This window comes from Aspergillus aculeatus (genome assembly GCF_001890905.1).
Source record: "Aspergillus aculeatus ATCC 16872 unplaced genomic scaffold ASPACscaffold_7, whole genome shotgun sequence".
In the NCBI taxonomy this organism is placed as follows: Eukaryota; Fungi; Ascomycota; class Eurotiomycetes; order Eurotiales; family Aspergillaceae; genus Aspergillus; species Aspergillus aculeatus.
In genome coordinates, this window is record NW_017962982.1 from 923,053 (window position 1) to 940,234 (window position 17,182).

Genomic DNA, 17,182 nt, shown 5'->3' on the forward strand with positions numbered 1-17,182 from the left:
CAAGTTCATTCATTCATAGAGTGCAGATAGTCTGTCTATTGCTTTTATGAGGCCGATGCATACCATTACATACTTTGTTCTAGCACATTTGTTTCATAGTGATTGAGACCGTCTAATCTCCTCTCCTCCTACGCCCACGGGCCAGAAAGTCGGCCAGACTGCTGTCAATGACAGAGGGCCGCCGGAGCGCGGCGCACATGAAGAGGTAATGGTCTAGTCTGGAGTTCATGACCGGATTGGCCTGCAGGACCTCCTTAACGAGGTAGATCGCATCCGAGTCGGCGGGTGCATCAGGGAACTCCCCAGGCTCGAAGAGGGCGGCCACCAGCGGGCTGTCTTTACCCAGCAGTCATTGTGCTCTTGGTGAGGCAGTCATCTCAACCATATATCCATATATTCCTGAGGCTCTGTGATTCTGTCCTCGACGGTGGTGTCTTGAGGCTCGATTTGCACGTCTCATGAGACAATGATCTATAAAAGTAATGCTAGTTTAGTAACCAAAGCCTCCGCCAACTCCTTGTTTCGAAGATAGTTGCCTCCCGAAGCATATCCAATCTACCCTTCTGGGTCATCATAAATATTGCCAACAGGATAAAAACACAAGGACCATGAGAGGTAAGGTGGATTCGTATTGAGCAGAGAGGCTCCAATCACAGCGACGGCAGCTGACGAGCTGCTTCCCTGTTTCCCTCCGTCCAAACAAGCGACAAAGCCGGCTTTCAGAATAGAAAGAATACAATAAAGCGTCTAGGAAAATATGAGAAGCTGTTGCAAAACAAGCCTTCTAAGACTAGGGCTGAGCTGACAGACAATAAATGGATGTACAATGGTTCTTTCAACATCAAACCCGTCTTTGGTTCCATGTCACATTCAGACAAACTTCCGCGCCGGAGTCCTCGCCTCGAACAACGCATCCAACCGGGCAAAGGACAATCCCTTTGTCTCCGGCAAACAGAAGAAGCACACGGCCGTGAGAACGAGCCCGGTGCCCAAGAACGGCAAGGCGGCTTTGGCGCCCAGATCGGCCTCGTCCGCGTTCACCAGGTAGGGGATGGCGATCGACCAGACCATGTTGCTGAGGTTGCTCGACAGCGCGGCGATGGAGGTCGTCTTGGCGCGCAGGCGCGCGGAGGAGATCTCGCCGACGATGGCCCACCCGACCGCGCCGACGGAGGCGTAGTAGAGGAGGGCCCAGATGATGCAGAAGGCGGCCAGGGCGCGGTAGTTCCACGCCCGGCCCAGCCCCTCAAACCCCAGGATCGAGACGACCAGCAGACAGACCAGCATGCCGGCGCAGCCGGACAGCATCTGACGACGCCGGCCGACGCGCTCGATGAGCACGAAGGCGAAGAGGGCAGCGACGAGCGAGCAGATGACCGAGATGAGGGTGATGAGGAAGGCGTTGTTCATTCCGGAGAGCGAGAGGAAGTACGCCAGATAGTTGCTGCAGAGCGGGTAGCCCGTCAGGATCTGCATGACGACCGGCAGGCAGGCGAGCAGGGTCCGGCGGAGATTGGTGCCCTGGAAGCACTCGCGTATGGACACGGTAGAAGCGCTCTGCTGGGCGCGGCGTTCGTGCAGCAGCGTCTCCTGGATGTGGCGCAGTTCCTCATCCACAGCGGAGCTGTCCGCGGCCCGCAGCCGAGCCAGTGCCTTCCGTGCATCGTCCATCCGGTCCTTGGAGACCAGATAGTAAGGGGATTCCGGGACGAAGAGGACAAACATTCCGATGCAGAGAGCAGCCGGGCCGAATTGAGAGACCACCGCCCCTTTCCAGGACCAGGCGTCGTCGACATGACTGGTTCCCTCGAGCACGCAAGTGGCAATGAGCTGGCCGATAATAATCCAGAATTGAAACAGTGAAAGCGCCAGTCCTCGGATGGATGTTGGGGTGATCTCCGAAACATAAGTTTGGGTATTGGCCTGCATGGACCCCATCGCAGAGCCCATCAAGATTTTCGCAACAATCCACACTTTCCAGTTGGGAGAGAAGAGCTCGGCCAACGTCCCGCAAATTGTAAGACTAACACGGGGTGGAAGGGATAGTTAGTCTCGTGTGAAACGTTTTCCAGAGGAGGGAAAGGGCGGAGGCATTCATACCAAACAGTGGTGAAGAAGCCAACGCGGCGGCCGAGGGTGTCATTCAGGTAGCCGGAGCCCAGGGCAGAAGACATGGCAGAAACATACTGCACGATACTCCAGACGAGTTGGTAGTTGGCGGGAAGTGACCAGACTTGTTGGGTCTCATCGTAGCGGCCAAAATGGTGGACAAATTGGGTGTTTGCGATGATGGAGCCGATCAGCGTCAGATCGTACCCAATCAAGATGGGAGTGGTCGAGCAGGCAAACGCTTTTGCAAGATGGCAGTCAGACAAACATACTACGTCTTTGAGGGATTGAGATTTCGAGCTGGAAGTGATGGCACAGTACTCACCTGCTAAACATGCCCGCTTGTTAGCCTTCACAGCTCTCAGTTGGTCCCTGAACGAGCTCGACGTAACCACAGCGGTTGCACCCTCGGAGAGTTCAGCTGGTGCTACTGACTCAATATCACTATCTTGCTTGAAATCGGCCGGCTTTTCCATGATCCAGATTGAATGCAGTGGTATCGGTCAACGGTGCAGGCTATATCTTCTATAGATCGTGTAAGAGTGGTAGAAGGGAAGAAGAAGAGAAAGGGGATATGAAAGACGAAAAGAATCGATTCTCTGGAAGCGTGTAGTAGGTAGATACTAGTAAATATAGAAAGAGGCCTTGCAAAGGGGTGTTTTATACCCCTAAGTACTGTACATGTGCGTTAGTATCATGATATGGCTAGAGTGTAAGTACCGTAGTATAATACACATGATCCGGGGTAAAACCCACCACCAGGGGCGGAATTCACCTTCCGTAGTGGAGATTCCCCCGTATCTCCCCGTATCTGTACATGTTTAGGCCTATCTACCTACTCGTGTATGAATAGTAAGTGCTAACTTATCTACCGCAGTATCCACCCCCAGGTGGGGTCTCTTATCCCTAGCACTAAGCACTGCGTACGGTACATACGTACTCAAGTATAAAGTATCTTCTTTTCAACCTGACAAATAAGGAATCAATGAAAAAGGGAAGAAAAGGCGCAATCAACGGACTATAATTTCCGGTACACTTTCCCCCAACTTTCCTGTAATACGCGCCATGCTCAAACAAACTTCACTCGCTGTGGAATCCCCTCATGCAGGAATGGCAACCGATCGGGACCCATAGTTCAAGACGTTGTCAGTGCAATGACCGATGAGAGTATGCGAATATGACCTGGGATTAGGGCCCATTTTTGACAGTGACAACGACGGCAAGGAAGAGATGAGTTGTAGAAGAGTTACATCAAGCATACAATTGTCTGTTCTGCGCAGTATAGAACCGAAGGATTCTCAATTCGCTTTGATTTGTCTTTGAACCATTCGAACTAGTTCTTTCTTTGTTCATTACATAGAACTATTTGCTCCAAGTCATCTCCTGACCGGCCGTCACACGCCCCACAGGCGCTGCGTTGGACGCCGTCGTTCCCAGCAAAATCTCCACCTCACTAGCAGCGTCAATGACCCAGAGGCTCCTGCTGGTGTCGAACATCCCCAACGCCCGGTAGTCGATCTGAACCTCGACCTCCTGCGTCTCACCGGGCAGCAATGGCCGGGACTTGGCAAATCCACAGATCTGCTTCTTCGGCCGCCTCAGTCTCGTGGGTCCGCACGGAGAGAACCACGCAATCACAGTCTCCCGGCCTGGCAACTCGCTCCCACCGGTGTTGGTCACATGCGCAGTGACAGTCAAGTCGGAAGAGCCGACTGGCAAGGTGTGTGTGCTGATTGAGCCCGGCACCACCTCGAATTCGTTGTATGAGAGGCCGAATCCGATCGGAAACAACGGTTCGATAGATAGCAGATCCCACCAGCGGTAACCAACAAATAGACCCTCGGTGTAGTGAACCTCGTCCGCCTCGCCTGGAAACGATGAGTAGGCAGGACAATCTTCGATCCGCCGCGGGAATGTGACGGGCAGTCGACCGGAGGGGTTGGCATGGCCACAGAGAACCGCCGCCGCCGCGTTGCCCAACTCCTGGCCCTGGTACCAGGTGTAGAGCACAGCCTGCACGTCCTGCAGCCATGGGTCCATGTTGACGGGCGTTCCGGCCTGTACGATCACGATGGTACGCTTGCAAGTAGCGGCTACGCTGCGAATCAGACGCACTTGCTCGCCGGGCAGATTGAAGAACAGCACGTCTTGGCCTTCCGTCTCCCATTCTCTATCGCGGCCCACAACCACGATGGCGGCATCGCAGTCCGCGGCTAGTGTGGCGGCCTCGCTAGGTCGGTCCCGACGATCTTCCTCCTCGAAGCCGAGCCGGATCCCCTGAAACTGATCCTCCATTGGGTCTAGCAAGTGGTGAAGTTTGGGGTTACGCTGGCGACCATGGCATTGGTAATCAATTTGGAGCTCATAGTCATTTTCAGCCACGAAATCCCAGGAGCAAGCTTTTTCCTCACTCCCGTATGTGAAGAAGAGGTTTCCTTTCTCTTCGTAGGCCCCGGATTGCTCGAGGAGTAGGGACCCGTCAAGACTAAGCTTTGCAGGACCAATGGAGGCGAGAGAAATCGAATGGGAACCTGCTGTACGCGGTCGTACTTTGGCACGAAGGCGAAAGGAAAAGTTGGTTGCATCCTTGATTTCGGGTGGAACGGTTCCGAAAGACATGAAATACAAATCGTCACTATTCAATCGTGGTTAGCAAGGTACTTTGGGCAGCATAGAAGAACTCTGAACTGACATGTGAGTAGTCACTACTATCTCGCCGTCAAAATCAACACCGTTGTACCAATCGAGAGCTGCTCCGGACATGCCAGTGTCAGGGTCCCTGGCCACCTCGCAAACAGGAAGGTATCGATTGACCTTGGCTCCTGGTGAACTGACAAACTCAGTTCGGGCTTCACGAAACTCATGCTTTAATGAGTCGTGAACTGAAGTCCAATATTGAGCTTTGATGTAGGAACTGCCTCCCCCGCCAGCGACTACTCTTTGCGCGTTAGGACCAAAAATGCCGACTTTGCGGATAGAGTCTTTGGGTTTGAGTGGGAGAGCTGACGATTCATTCTTCAGCATCACAATACCCGCGGTAGCAGCGCGAAGAAGCAAGGCTCTCTTCTCCGGCGTGTCCTCGGATCGCTCGGGGTCATTCTGAGGGTCGGCAAGCCTGTTGGTCCGGTGGAGGAGACGCAGAATGCGACCAGCGGACTCGGTCACTCGATCCAGATCCACCAGGCCGTGCTGGAGGGGCTCCTCCAGGGCATCTCTCGAGCGCTTGGTGGGAGGGCCAGGCATCTCAAGGTCGAGGCCGTTGTTGATCGACGCGACGGTAGAGGTGGTGCCTCCCCAATCGCTCATGCAGACCCCGCGCCAGCCCCATTCGCCACGAGCGATGTCAATCAGCAGCTCACGGGATGCATCACAGTGGTGACCATTAACCTTGTTATACGCGGTCATCATACACCAGGGGTCGGCATCACGGACGACCATCTGAAAAGGCAGCAGATAGACCTCTCTCAGAGCACGGGCAGCGACCTTGGCATCAATCTTGAACCGCCTTGTTTCCTGGTCGTTAGCTAGAAGGAGAGTAAATATATGGAATTGGAAAAATGTAAGTCGCACTTTTGCAAAGTGGGATGCGTACCGACAAAATGCTTGGGCGTGGCCCCAATGCCGCGGGACTGAATACCCCGAACATGGGCAACGGCCAGCTTGCCAGTGAGATAGGGATCCTCGCTGTATGCCTCAAAGTTGCGTCCGCCGAGAGGGTGTCTATGGATACAAATTGTGGGACCGAGGAGCACCGAGGCAGACTTCGTCTTGCACTTTTCTCTTATTTTAGGTTCTGACTCCTTGTCTAACCTTATCGTCCTCAGAAAGAGACTGACTCACCTCATCTGCCAGTAAATGTCCAACCTCATGTAGAAGATCTGGATCCCATGTGGCCCCGAGGCTCACGCCACAGGGCAGGAAAGCCGCTGGTGTATTCTCTCCAAAGACTTCTCCGCGCGCCCCGGATGGTCCATCCGACACCTGTGGTCAGAGTCGATGTATCAGCATTCATGGCCCAATACTTTGATAGGACCACTTGCAGACTCGCTCACCTTGAGAGGAGGAATACCTAGGCGATCAATCGCTGCGGTCCGCCACTGGGACTGTCCCGCGATCAATGCCAATTTCTCATCCAGTGTCAAGCGAGCTAGCAAAGATTCAGTGTTTAGGTCTGACATGGTGGTCGTCGTTCAATGCCCTTCCGCAAGGAATGTGTGTTCCGGGGTCTCGGCGACGAGATGAGGGTTGCCTTATCATTTTATATAGATAACGATTCTCCTCGTTGACGAGTGTGGGGAAAAACTCAACTGATATCGAGGCGGAATTCACATTCCGCCCATACGGAAGCACACGATATTCACCAGTCGAAAGGAATTCATCTTCCCACGGCTGGGGGCGCTTGTTTTAGCCAAAACGGATGATTGGAGATTAAGGATAAGATCTGATTCTGTTCTTTGTGGGGGTTCTTCAAGGATGCGGCCACCTTTTTACCTCCCAGACCTAAATACGCCCGCCCGCCCTGTATACACATGCCGAAATCCATCTTCGCAGCACCAACAATATGGAGTCCTTACCTGAGAATGTCATCGTCGTCGATAGTTCTTCTGCGACCCAATCATATTCATGTGTGAGCGCAGAAAGCGTGAACTCGAATTGGAAGCTTAGTTTGAAGGGCACTGAGTGGGCAGACATGCCAGTTGTGCCCCGAACCCAAGAAGCCATTGTTACCCCCGAGATAAAGGAAGATCTTAACATGAGCCTTCAAACAATCGATGTCCGCGCGCCAGCGTCCGGAGAAGCTGTTCTTCGCATACTATACTCGGGAATCTGCCGCAGTGTAAGTTCAACCAAATGGTTAGACCTCGAGAATATATCCCCTTTCCCCGTCGGGGCTTGCTTTGGTGTGGAATCTCCCCGGCCAGAACACAAAAATGACAGATCATTCGCTTAGGATATAACCTTTTCCATAAGTCCTAAATGGCCCAAATCAGAACACAACCATATTGCGGGCCATGAAGGCATCGGACGAGTCATCAGCTGTCGCGATCCATCTTTGCTGGGCCGTCTGTACGGCATTCGTTATCTGGGCTCGCACTGTCAATCCTGCACATACTGTTTGCGTGCTATACCCACCTCATGTCCCTTCCAGCTGAACGTCCCCATCCATATCACGGGAACTTTTCAGCACTTCGCCACGGTTCCTATCTCCTGTCTCGTTCCCTTGCCGGACAACCTCCTAGACGGCGGCGGCAGTAGCATTGACCCCGCCTTGTACACAAGCGCCCTGTGCTCGGGATCAACGGCGTTGGTGTCGCTGCGGGCATCCAAGGTTCTCCCCGGGTATGTGGTCATCGTGGTTGGTATTTTGGGGGCGATAGGCCATTTGACGGGAATGCTGGCGAAGCAAATTCAGCGAGCACGAGTGATCGGGGTGGACCTGGCCGCCAAAACAAGTGCGGTGACTCAAGAACATCAAGATTACTGCGACATTCTGCTCGGAGCGCCGGAGTCCCATGAGGATGAGGCCTGGCAAGGCTTCCATGAGAGATTGCTTCAGGCGTGTGCGCAACTCCGCCGTGGTCATGGTGAGGATGTTGGCATCCCTCGTGCTGCTGAAGCGGCAATTGTCACGAGTAGCTCGGTTTCTTCTTTTCAACGCTTGGATGAGTATGTTTGTGATGGTGGCACGATAGTCTGCGTTGGGTAAGACACCTCCCCATCCAACCCAAAAATCTTGAATCATAGCTTGCTCAAAGGCTCACAAATCATCTCGTCTCATCCCAGGGTACCCAAAGGGCGCAGCAACATGGTGTCGCTTCCGATTCACTCAGTCGTGGAGCGAAACTTGCGCCTGGCTGGGAACCTCATGGGTGGCCATCGTGAGGCACTGGAGGTGATGGAATTCATTCGAAGTGGTCAAATCATGCCCCGCATCACCAAAGTGGCGCTCAAAGAAGTGCCCGAACAAATGCAGCGTATGGCCAATAACCAGACCACTGGCAAGCTAGTGGTATATATGTGAAAAAGATCGGAAAACATCCTACTGCCCATTGTTGGAACCAAGGTATGACAAGAAAAGAAAAACAAAGTGGAGGAAGAAAACGAACTTGTGAGCCTCTGATAGTATTCAATAGATTTCCATGATTGCGCTCCCCGAAATCATCCCTACTATTACTCATAGAAGGCCCACAAGTCCGGGGGTGTAGACGAACCGATTGCTGCCAAAAAGCCAAGATCATGGGGTAAGTCCAACAGAAATTCCTCGAATGTCAGACCGTTGTGCACTGCCGCTTCGATATCCATATCCAGACAGGAAGACGGCTGCTGCCCCGCGCTTTGGTTCCATTGGGACGATCCGTCGGCCGCCGCTTTCGCAGTAACTTCGGATGGAGTATAGTGATCATGCTCTCCTACGGCGTCGTCGCAATTGACCGCTGTCGGGCTATTACGCGGCGAAGGGATCGCCTCTATATGTCTCAAGCCTCTTGTGAGCGACAGTCCTTGTTGATCACGATCCTTGAGGAGACAGCGCAGCCCGTGCCAGTATTTTGTGGCTGTCGTCCATGAAACCCCGAGTTCACGTAAGGTCAATAAGCATGATCTGATCCACTTGCTTCTTGCGTCGGGTTCAATCTTGGGTTCCTCGTGATCTTGATGATGGCCATTTAAAATCAGGAAGAGCGCCGCAGAGAACGTACAGTGCATAGCTGTGATGGGACTCTGCCGGAACCCACCAAAGGCCTTTCGGTACTGCTCACCCAGCAGACAGATGTCTCGAGAAGCTTCCACACACAGGGACGACGCTTTCCTCTCTATGTCTGCTACTGCTGCTGCTGCTACTGGAATGCCGGGCATCGTCGGGTTTTCTGGGGCCGCGGCGGCCGTGCGGAACAACGACGGCTTGGACAAGAACGGTTTGGCAAGGATGATGATTGAGGTGTTATAAACCATGTGCAGCAGGAATATGTGCGGCATGATCGGGTTACTACTGCACCTACCGCCTGCCCGTTTCCACTGTAGCGCCACGGGCAGGTGGTATTTCCAGCTTTTGAGCTCGAGCAGACATGAGTCAAAGACTGTGGTTCTCTGAATACCAGGCGGTAATTTACCCGGAGCGTAACTTTAGCATTGTTGATTTGCTCCCGTCAGTCGTGGATGAGGCGCGGAGAAGGTTGTTCTTTGGGAGGGAGGTACTGACAGTTTCATAAGTATCTTTTCAAGGATCTGACAGTGGGTGGACAGGGAGTGGAGAAGCATTGGAAGTATCTGCGTAGGCTTGGAATCGTCAAACGCAACCCCTGACAGGGGCAACTCCACCGAGGATTGGGAGTCCTAACACCAAATCAGTCCTGTAATCCAATTTTTAAAGGGGTCGAATGGCGAGGACAAGTAGGCAACCCTACCAACATGGTGCAGACCCGCCCGGTGTAACTTGCCCAGAGCTTGTCGGTACAGTAAAGTGACCAGTATATTTGTTTGCGGAGCTTGATCTCGACCTCGGAAAATCGATGAGTTCTTTCCAGCGTCGCAAAATCTAGATTCAGTCCCATATCCAGCGCCAAGCGGATGGCCATGCCATGGCGAAGCCAGCCCTTGGAGTCAGACCCGATCGCCTCAACCAAACATTAGATTTCAGCTTCCAAACAAGACGGGAACGGCGAGGAGAAATCCGAGGAGCTATTAAGCACTTACAACGTAAAATATGGCCATGATCCCAAGGGACTGGATGGTGGTGATACTCGGGGACCGGAGGTCAAAATGAAGCAGTACTTCGGCAACTTCCAAGAGACTTTCGCCTGCAGTGTTCGGGTCGTCCGGCGTGGAGTGCACTTCCAGTCTTTCCGAGTAGCGAGCGCCCATAGCCAGTATGCAATGGAGCAGCAATGGACTACAATATCGCCCCTCTTGGCGCAGGCTCTGTCGAAAAAGTTGCTCATCCACAAGCTGAAGCCACGGCTGCTCCCACTGGAAATAGAGCGCAATGAGATGTTCTTGTAGCTCCTCATCAACGGGAGGGACTAGATCAGGATCTTGAAGGAACCGGTTCAGGCCCGAGCGAAGCGAGGCGCGTGGTAAAGAGGCTAGTGCGGAGTTGCTGTGCACTGCAACAGCAGAAGCAGTGAAGCGTGGTCACGCTCGTCAGTCACGACTCAGATGGATCTCGGTTAGAGACATACAAGGAGTGGATTGCAGTAGTTCCACCCGCCCACTACTGGAGCCGAAGAAGCGCACCTCCTCCTCATCGCCGTCCTTGTCGCTCAAGCCGAACGGTCCATTCGCGCACAGTGCCCCAACGGGCTCCTCTTCTCTCGACTGTTGTTGGGGATGGGAGGGGGAGATCGATGGAAGATGCCCAGCCTTGAGCTGAGCGATAGATGTATCGACATCGATGGAATGGAGCCATAACACCTGCTCGAGCTGCTGGATGCGCGCTTGAAGCTGCATCACCAACGATTTCGGCGCCGTGCCACGGCTGTCATCTCGGGTGTTAAACACGCACTCCATGCCACGGTTTAGACACCGAGCACACGACGGCTTGTGACCATCACACTATAGAACAGTGAGCTAAGCTTGGTTTCGTCCTCCCGTACTGCATGTTGCATGATTTGCCTGAGGCTATACCTTTGCTCTCCGTCGCCGACATTCCTGACAAGCTTGTGCCGCATACTGAGCTCGGGGCGTGGCCGATCGCTTCTTTGAGTAGCGCTGTTGGCGATGTGCTTCCATTGACATCCTCATCAATATGTCACAGTTAGTCCGAGACTTTTGAACGAGTTGCAATGCTAGGGTGAGTGGAGACTCCGCAATTCGAAAGGAAGGAAAGTGACATGGAGGATATTCACTAATCGAGAACGGGGCAAGGTGATAGTGTCGATAGGAATTCATATTCCGGGCCCGGCGGCGAACTTACCCCAAGGGCCAATATTTAACCCTCATTCTCCAAAGAGTCACCTAGAAGACGTACTGCAAAATTAGTTTTTCACAAGACATAATCCTCTGTTCTCTCACTTCAACTCCAGTCATTTATCATCTACAATCCACCATTATGTCCCACTTTAAGTTCTACGCATACGAGGGCCATGGAGTCCGCCAACAGAAGGTGTTCCGCTACAGCCAAGCCGTCCGTGTTGGAGACCGGATCGAATGCTCTGGCCAAGGTAAGAAAGAGACTTCCAACCTTACTGTCCCAGGTACGAGACACTCTTGCTAATTCAGAATCCCGAAGGCGGCTGGGATCCCAAGACAGGAGAGTTTGAGAAAGAGATCAACGCTCAGATTGACCTCGCCTTCTCCAACGTAGAGCTCTGCCTCAAGGACGCTGGAGGCAAAGGGTGGTCCCAGGTGTACCGGGTCAATTCATACCATGTGCCCATCAATAAAGAAGCCCTGGAAGCAATGGTTCGCAACTTCAAGAGGTACATGCCAGATCATGAACCGCTCTGGACCTGTGTTGGGGTGACCCGTCTGGGCGAAGACGACATGCGCGTGGAGATCGAGGTAGTGGCCCATGACCCTTAAGATACCAAGGTTGCTGGCAGTGTATAGTGATAGCCAATCCCACACCTCTTAATGGCACTGTATTCTAAGCTGGTCTCTAAGTCTGTCATAGCGGACAGGTCATGTTCAGTAGTAAATATGCGAGATGCCAATAGCGTCCCAACGGGGCCGGGCAGAACAGGTGATATACATACACAATGATCTGAGAACGGCAAAAATTTATATAGATCTGGAAATATCATCTATGCGCTTGAAGAACGATCTAATCATGGTGATCTCCGAATCCCAGTGCTTTCCATGGGATAACAAAAACCGCACGTAAGGAAAAATATGTATCGGTGGTCTAATGGTCTAAGCGGTGACGTTGTACAGAGAGGACATTGCCTGTGGAGGTTTCGTTAGCTTTTACCGGTCCCGCACGCGCTCCAGAAAAGTCGAACTTACCGCAGCCTGCTTAGGCTCAATGAAGAGCGCCTTCGCCTCTACCAGGACTTTCGGCTCCTTGCCATCTTCCGGCAGCGTCTCGATGCGCGCCTCCACCCAGGCTTTGCGACCTTCCACCTTGACTGTCTCTGCTCGCAGCGCGACGTAATTACCCGCCATTGCGGGAAGGCGGTAATCGAGATTCAGGTTGGCGGTGACGCCGACACGGTTCGGCAGCGCGGGGAAGCAGCAGCGGCCCATTGCCTCGTCCAGTAAGGTGGCCAGGAGACCGCCGTGCACGATTCCGGGATGCCCGCAGAGGCTGGGGCCAAGGTAGAGCAGAGAGACTAGGCTCTTCCCGCCCTCCTCGCAGAACACCAACGGCGGCACGACGATCATCTCTGGCCCGGCCAGCGTTCCGCCCGTGAGACTGCGCGCGCGCATCTGTGCTGGCATCTTCAAGTGTGGGCGGGATTCGGTGAAGGCGGGGTCCTCGCGCAGCGAGACGGCCAGTGGGTGATTGCGAATATAGTCGTCTACTTCCTTGGTGAACTCATCGCCGGGGATGAAGGCGGAGAGGGTCTCCTCGTCGGTGCTTAGTCGGAGGTCCATCATGCCCGAGGCGGTCTTCAAGGTCTGGTAGGATCCTCCGGCGATGAAGGCAAAAACGGCGAGTGACGTGAAGCCAATAAAGCGGCGGAGACGGGATCGAGGAGGGGGAGGAGTGGCTGTATGGTTTGCAAACAGATGTGTAAGATTAGTTCGGCTGTTGATTCATGCTGATCGCATGGACGGGACAAACCTGTGGAAGAATATGCCCGACACGCTGGTTTCGGAGCCGGAGAGAAGCGAAAAGATAGTAAAGCTGTGTGATGTGAAGCTGCGGCAGGCAGACGAGAAGAAGATAAAGAGCGAAGAGGCTGTTGGACACTGCTGAGGATCGCAGTGGATCCCAGGCGAACTGTTGGGACCTGCGGCATGGCGGCGAGACTCTGCGAAAAAGCAGCGCGGGCAGGGGCAACAGAAAAGGGGGAAGCGGATGGCCTGGGAAAGAAAGCCGCAATGGATCCCTCGGACCGAACCAAGAACCCAAATTACTGGATTGCTGAAGACTATCGCCGTGAGGGTTGCGGATCCATCGAGAGTCGGCGCGACAGTGGAACTGGAACTCGAACTGGATGAGAAAGAGAGACCCGCTGCCAAATCCCCTCCAGAAGCTCCGCCCGCCCGCCCTGCTGATTGGTGCGGCGCAGCAGCAGGAGCCGAGGCTCATCGCTCTCGGAGGTTGAAGTATCGTAGTATAATTTCATCATCGTCATTCGGGAATTTTTGTTGAATTTGCTAGGCCAGAAATGATGGAGGAACGGTAGTAGGGAATAACGAGATTCATGGGAGGAGTTGAAGTAGCCAAAGTATTTGTAAAAGGAAATGTTTAGCTGTTTTGCAGTCACAAAGTCACTGGACCGTGGCTTGTCTGTAGTACAGTAGTACTGTACAACCAACCCACATGCCAATTCTCTCGTACTGTCAAGTACGGAGTACACAATGAGCCCCTCCCTCCTTTCGTCCAACCCCCGACAACTACTACTATTATTCTACCGTCATTGAGTCCCTCTCAATGCTTTTGACAGATTGTACGACATTCCTTGGATTTCTTATGGGCCGTGCAGAATTCAAAAAACACCCTGAACTGGAGTACCCCCCTGCAAGCTGATTAGCGCTTCTCTGCGGGAAGTGTGACTAGCGACTTCGCTTTGCACAATCTCATTGACTCTTCCAATGGAGCTACAATGGTTACATTGCATTCATGACCCTGTCAAGGCTGTCAGGGGCATTATGCTAGACCGGCAAGATGTACGCGCAGCTCTTTTTGTGGCAGGGGCAATCAGCGCGCCCCTTGACAGTCCGCGCCTGCATGCCAGAACGATTGTTCGTCTCGCTTTCAGTTCGCCCACACGCGCGCCTTATCCCTCGATTCATTCTTCCTATGGCACTCAAGATGGCCGTTTGGAGTTCGTTCTCGCTCCTCTTGATCCTACCTGTCGTTCTGGGCTCGTCTGACCCTGCCTCGGCAGCAGTTAATGACTACGATGTCCTGCAATACATCAATCCTCTCATCGGGAGTGCCAATGGAGGTATGTCCCGCCAACTCTTCCCAAATACTCTATCTTTCAAGTGTTGTTCTGACAATGTCAATTAGGAAATGTCTTCGCAGGCGCAACAATTCCCTATGGCATTGCCAAAGCCGTAGCCGATACAGATTCGGAAAACAATCAAGGGGGCTTTGCATTCGACGGGAGTCGTATCACCGGCTTCTCCAGTCTGCACGACTCAGGCACCGGCGGCCAACCCTCTCTCGGGAACTTCCCTCTGTTCCCATATACAACGTGCCAGAATGACGACGTGAATGGCTGCGTCTACCCAAAGAAGGAGCGAAAGACGGCTTATGACCCCTCTTCCGTCAAATCAAGTCCGGGATATTTTGGGTTGACAATGAGCTCTGGGATTCAGGTGGATATGACTACCACTCATCATGTATCTCTGTTCCGGTTCCGGTTTCCCGCCAATGTATCATCGAGTCCTCTCATCTTGTTGGATCTTTCCGACTTGTCCGACACGCGCCAGGACAATGGGACTATTTCCGTTGATGCCACGACAGGACGCATGACTGGCCACGCACGATTCTTGCCAAGCTTTGGAAGTGGCTCTTATGTGCCATACTTCTGTGCTGATTACCAGAGCGCGGCCGATATTCGAGACACTGGTATCTTTGTAGATGCGAGGGCTAGTAGTGATGTCAAGAACCTCACAATCTCACGCAGCATAAATGGCTACCCTCTTCCGGTATGATGCTTCAGCTACTGTTGGGTACTGGACTGACCAGTTTAGGGTGGTGCTTTTGTACGCTTCGAGGCAGCATCGGAAATCACGGTCCAAGCCCGCGTGGGCCTAAGTTTTATCAGTAGCGAGCAGGCTTGTCAAAATGCAGAGACTGAATTGCCCGACTTCGACTTCGATAAGACCCGTGCTGCAGCAGTCAATAAGTGGACAGAGAAGATGGCACCAATTAGGGTATCCAGAACCGGGGTGAATACATCTACCTTGACCAATTTCTACAGTGGGATCTACAGGACTATGGTAAATCCTCAAGATTACACTGGAGAGAATCCGTTATGGGAAAGTGAGGAGCCATATTTTGACTCTTTCTACTGGTAAGCAAGTCGTTTTGGCATTGGTTTCTCTTCTAACGTGTGCAGCCTTTGGGATTCCTTCCGATCTCAGCTTCCATTCCTGACAATCTTTGACCCTGCATCGTTAACTCGGATGGTTCGTTCCCTGATTGACACGCAACGGCATCTTGGATGGCTACCTGACTGCCGCATGTCACTCTGCAAAGGTAAGCACTGACGTGGTGAGGCGTCATCAATGCTGATAGAAGTGCAGGCTACACGCAGGGAGGCTCCAACGCAGATGTCGTGCTTGCCGACGCATACGTCAAGAACATTAGCAACGGGATAGACTGGGAAGCCGGGTATGCAGCGGTGCAGAAAGATGCGGAAGAAGAGCCGTTTGACTGGTCCAACGAAGGCCGGGGAGGGTTGCAGAGCTGGAAGGCACTGAACTACATCCCCGTGGAAGACTTTGACTACATTGGCTTCGGAACCTTAACACGGAGTATATCCCGCACGCTAGAATATGCCTACAATGACTTCACTATCGCACAAATGGCTCGCGGAATGGGCAAGACGAGCGATGCGGAAAAGTACGAAAGGACTGCAAAATATTGGCAGAATCTCTTCCGTGCAGATCAGACCTCATTTCTCAACGGCACGGATACTGGCTTCAAGGGATTTTTCCAGCCGAAATACTTGAACGGCACATGGGGATACCAGGTTCGTATATCGAATTACCACGTTGCCATGCCACAATCATCAATAGCCTCTCGATATAGCAAACTAATTGCCGGCTTAGGACCCTCTAACATGCTCCAACATCGACACAAGCGGCCGATCCTGCTCCCTGCAGAACAACGCCGCGGAGACCTTTGAATCCAGCATCTGGGAATATCAGTTGTAAGTCGAATTCTCGCTTGCGTAGCTTCTTCCATGAATCAATACTAAGACGAACCACGACGCAGCTTCGTCCCCCACGACATGTCCACCCTCATCACCCTCCTCGGCGGCCCCGACGCCTTCACCCGCCGCCTCGACTACCTCCACGACCGCGGGATCACCTACATCGGCAACGAGCCCGCCTTCCTGACGGTCTTCCAATACCACTACGCCGGCCGGCCGGGCAAGTCCACCGCGCGAGCCCACACCTACATTCCGGCCTTCTTCAACCCGACACCCACGGGCCTGCCGGGCAACGACGACTCGGGCGCCATGGGCTCGTTCGTGGCCATGACGATGATGGGCCTGTTTCCAAACCCCGGCCAGAATGTGTATCTGATCACGGCCCCGTTTTTTGAGAGTGTCAACATCACCTCCCCGCTCACGGGCAAGACGGCCCGCGTGCGCACGGTGGGCTTCGATCCGAGCTACCAGGCGGTATACATCCAGTCGGCAACGTTGGATGGACAACCATACACGAAAAGCTACGTGGGGCACGATTTCTTCACCGATGGGAGGGAGTTGATTCTCTGGCTGGGAAGGAATGAAAGTTCTTGGGGCCAGGGGGTCGGGGATTTGCCGCCTTCGTTGGGGACGGAGGGGGATGCAACGTTGAACTTTAGGTATGAATAAGGGCTCCTGCTCTCTCTCTTTCTCTCCCTCTTCCGCTCTGTGTGTGTGACAAACGTGTACGGTAGATAGATAGGTACAGTGTAACGGCTGTAGGTCTCTAGTATTTGGAAGGTCAGGGTGGTGGTGTGGAAATCGGTTGTAAGTGACAGTATACTTTCTCAGCACGTGTGACTTGTCCACCTTTGACATGAGGATTTGTACTGCTAGAACTGCAACACTAATGAACAGCATTGCTGCGAAAATCAAGCTACTTTTCTTTTCTACTTTAGATCTGAGTTGGCACTGCTTTTTATTCAGCCCGCTTGGGTACCTTATTTCTACAAAAGCGGTGGCACAAGCGGCTAGATAAGACTCACCTCACAAATACCAGACCGCACAGCGTGCCCTAAGATGTGGCGAGCCACGGG

General features: G+C 53.1%; 9 protein-coding genes across 9 annotated transcripts; 5 read left to right on the forward strand and 4 right to left on the reverse strand.

Moving 5' to 3' along the window:
* Positions 1–870: 870 nt before the first annotated feature.
* On the reverse strand, positions 871–2,585 carry ASPACDRAFT_60180 (uncharacterized protein; the record flags this gene model as incomplete). Its single annotated transcript, XM_020203538.1, has 3 exons — positions 871–2,023; positions 2,101–2,350; positions 2,435–2,585. The coding sequence occupies 3 exons, from the start codon at positions 2,583–2,585 to the stop codon at positions 871–873; spliced, it is 1,554 nt and encodes a 517-aa protein (XP_020056682.1).
* An 848-nt stretch (positions 2,586–3,433) lies between these two features.
* ASPACDRAFT_1855922 (glycoside hydrolase family 3 protein) lies at positions 3,434–6,370 on the reverse strand. Its single transcript, XM_020197456.1, has 5 exons — positions 6,162–6,370; positions 5,950–6,090; positions 5,702–5,882; positions 4,802–5,633; positions 3,434–4,744 (listed from the first exon to the last, which is right to left on the reverse strand). The coding sequence occupies exons 1-5, from the start codon at positions 6,285–6,287 to the stop codon at positions 3,472–3,474; spliced, it is 2,553 nt and encodes an 850-aa protein (XP_020056683.1). The 5' UTR covers positions 6,288–6,370; the 3' UTR covers positions 3,434–3,471.
* Positions 6,371–6,537: 167 nt separating this feature from the next.
* On the forward strand, positions 6,538–7,118 carry ASPACDRAFT_118532 (uncharacterized protein). The gene has a single exon (XM_020196171.1). The coding sequence runs from the start codon at positions 6,671–6,673 to the stop codon at positions 7,058–7,060; it is 390 nt and encodes a 129-aa protein (XP_020056684.1). The 5' UTR covers positions 6,538–6,670; the 3' UTR covers positions 7,061–7,118.
* On the forward strand, positions 7,069–7,995 carry ASPACDRAFT_118533 (uncharacterized protein). The gene is made up of 2 exons (XM_020196172.1): positions 7,069–7,192; positions 7,243–7,995. Exons 1-2 carry the CDS (start codon positions 7,122–7,124, stop codon positions 7,814–7,816), a joined length of 645 nt encoding a protein of 214 aa, XP_020056685.1. The 5' UTR covers positions 7,069–7,121; the 3' UTR covers positions 7,817–7,995.
* ASPACDRAFT_118534 (uncharacterized protein) lies at positions 7,947–8,225 on the forward strand. Its single transcript, XM_020196173.1, has one exon. The coding sequence runs from the start codon at positions 7,976–7,978 to the stop codon at positions 8,129–8,131; it is 156 nt and encodes a 51-aa protein (XP_020056686.1). The 5' UTR covers positions 7,947–7,975; the 3' UTR covers positions 8,132–8,225.
* ASPACDRAFT_1855924 (Zn(II)2Cys6 transcription factor) lies at positions 8,195–10,842 on the reverse strand (the record flags this gene model as incomplete). Its single annotated transcript, XM_020197457.1, has 6 exons — positions 8,195–9,229; positions 9,308–9,441; positions 9,513–9,722; positions 9,802–10,211; positions 10,287–10,659; positions 10,732–10,842. The coding sequence occupies 6 exons, from the start codon at positions 10,840–10,842 to the stop codon at positions 8,281–8,283; spliced, it is 2,187 nt and encodes a 728-aa protein (XP_020056687.1). The 3' UTR covers positions 8,195–8,280.
* Positions 10,843–11,155: 313 nt separating this feature from the next.
* Positions 11,156–11,628, forward strand: ASPACDRAFT_42929 (RidA family protein; the record flags this gene model as incomplete). The annotated part of the gene is made up of 2 exons (XM_020201182.1): positions 11,156–11,267; positions 11,336–11,628. The coding sequence occupies 2 exons, from the start codon at positions 11,156–11,158 to the stop codon at positions 11,626–11,628; spliced, it is 405 nt and encodes a 134-aa protein (XP_020056688.1).
* Positions 11,553–13,219, reverse strand: ASPACDRAFT_118535 (PaaI family thioesterase). The gene is made up of 3 exons (XM_020196174.1): positions 12,833–13,219; positions 12,052–12,758; positions 11,553–11,991 (listed from the first exon to the last, which is right to left on the reverse strand). The coding sequence occupies exons 1-3, from the start codon at positions 13,008–13,010 to the stop codon at positions 11,959–11,961; spliced, it is 918 nt and encodes a 305-aa protein (XP_020056689.1). The 5' UTR covers positions 13,011–13,219; the 3' UTR covers positions 11,553–11,958.
* Positions 13,220–14,029: 810 nt separating this feature from the next.
* On the forward strand, positions 14,030–16,775 carry ASPACDRAFT_28478 (glycoside hydrolase family 92 protein; the record flags this gene model as incomplete). Its single annotated transcript, XM_020199567.1, has 7 exons — positions 14,030–14,165; positions 14,231–14,874; positions 14,920–15,242; positions 15,288–15,427; positions 15,475–15,923; positions 16,003–16,103; positions 16,169–16,775. The coding sequence occupies 7 exons, from the start codon at positions 14,030–14,032 to the stop codon at positions 16,773–16,775; spliced, it is 2,400 nt and encodes a 799-aa protein (XP_020056690.1).
* Positions 16,776–17,182: the final 407 nt, after the last annotated feature.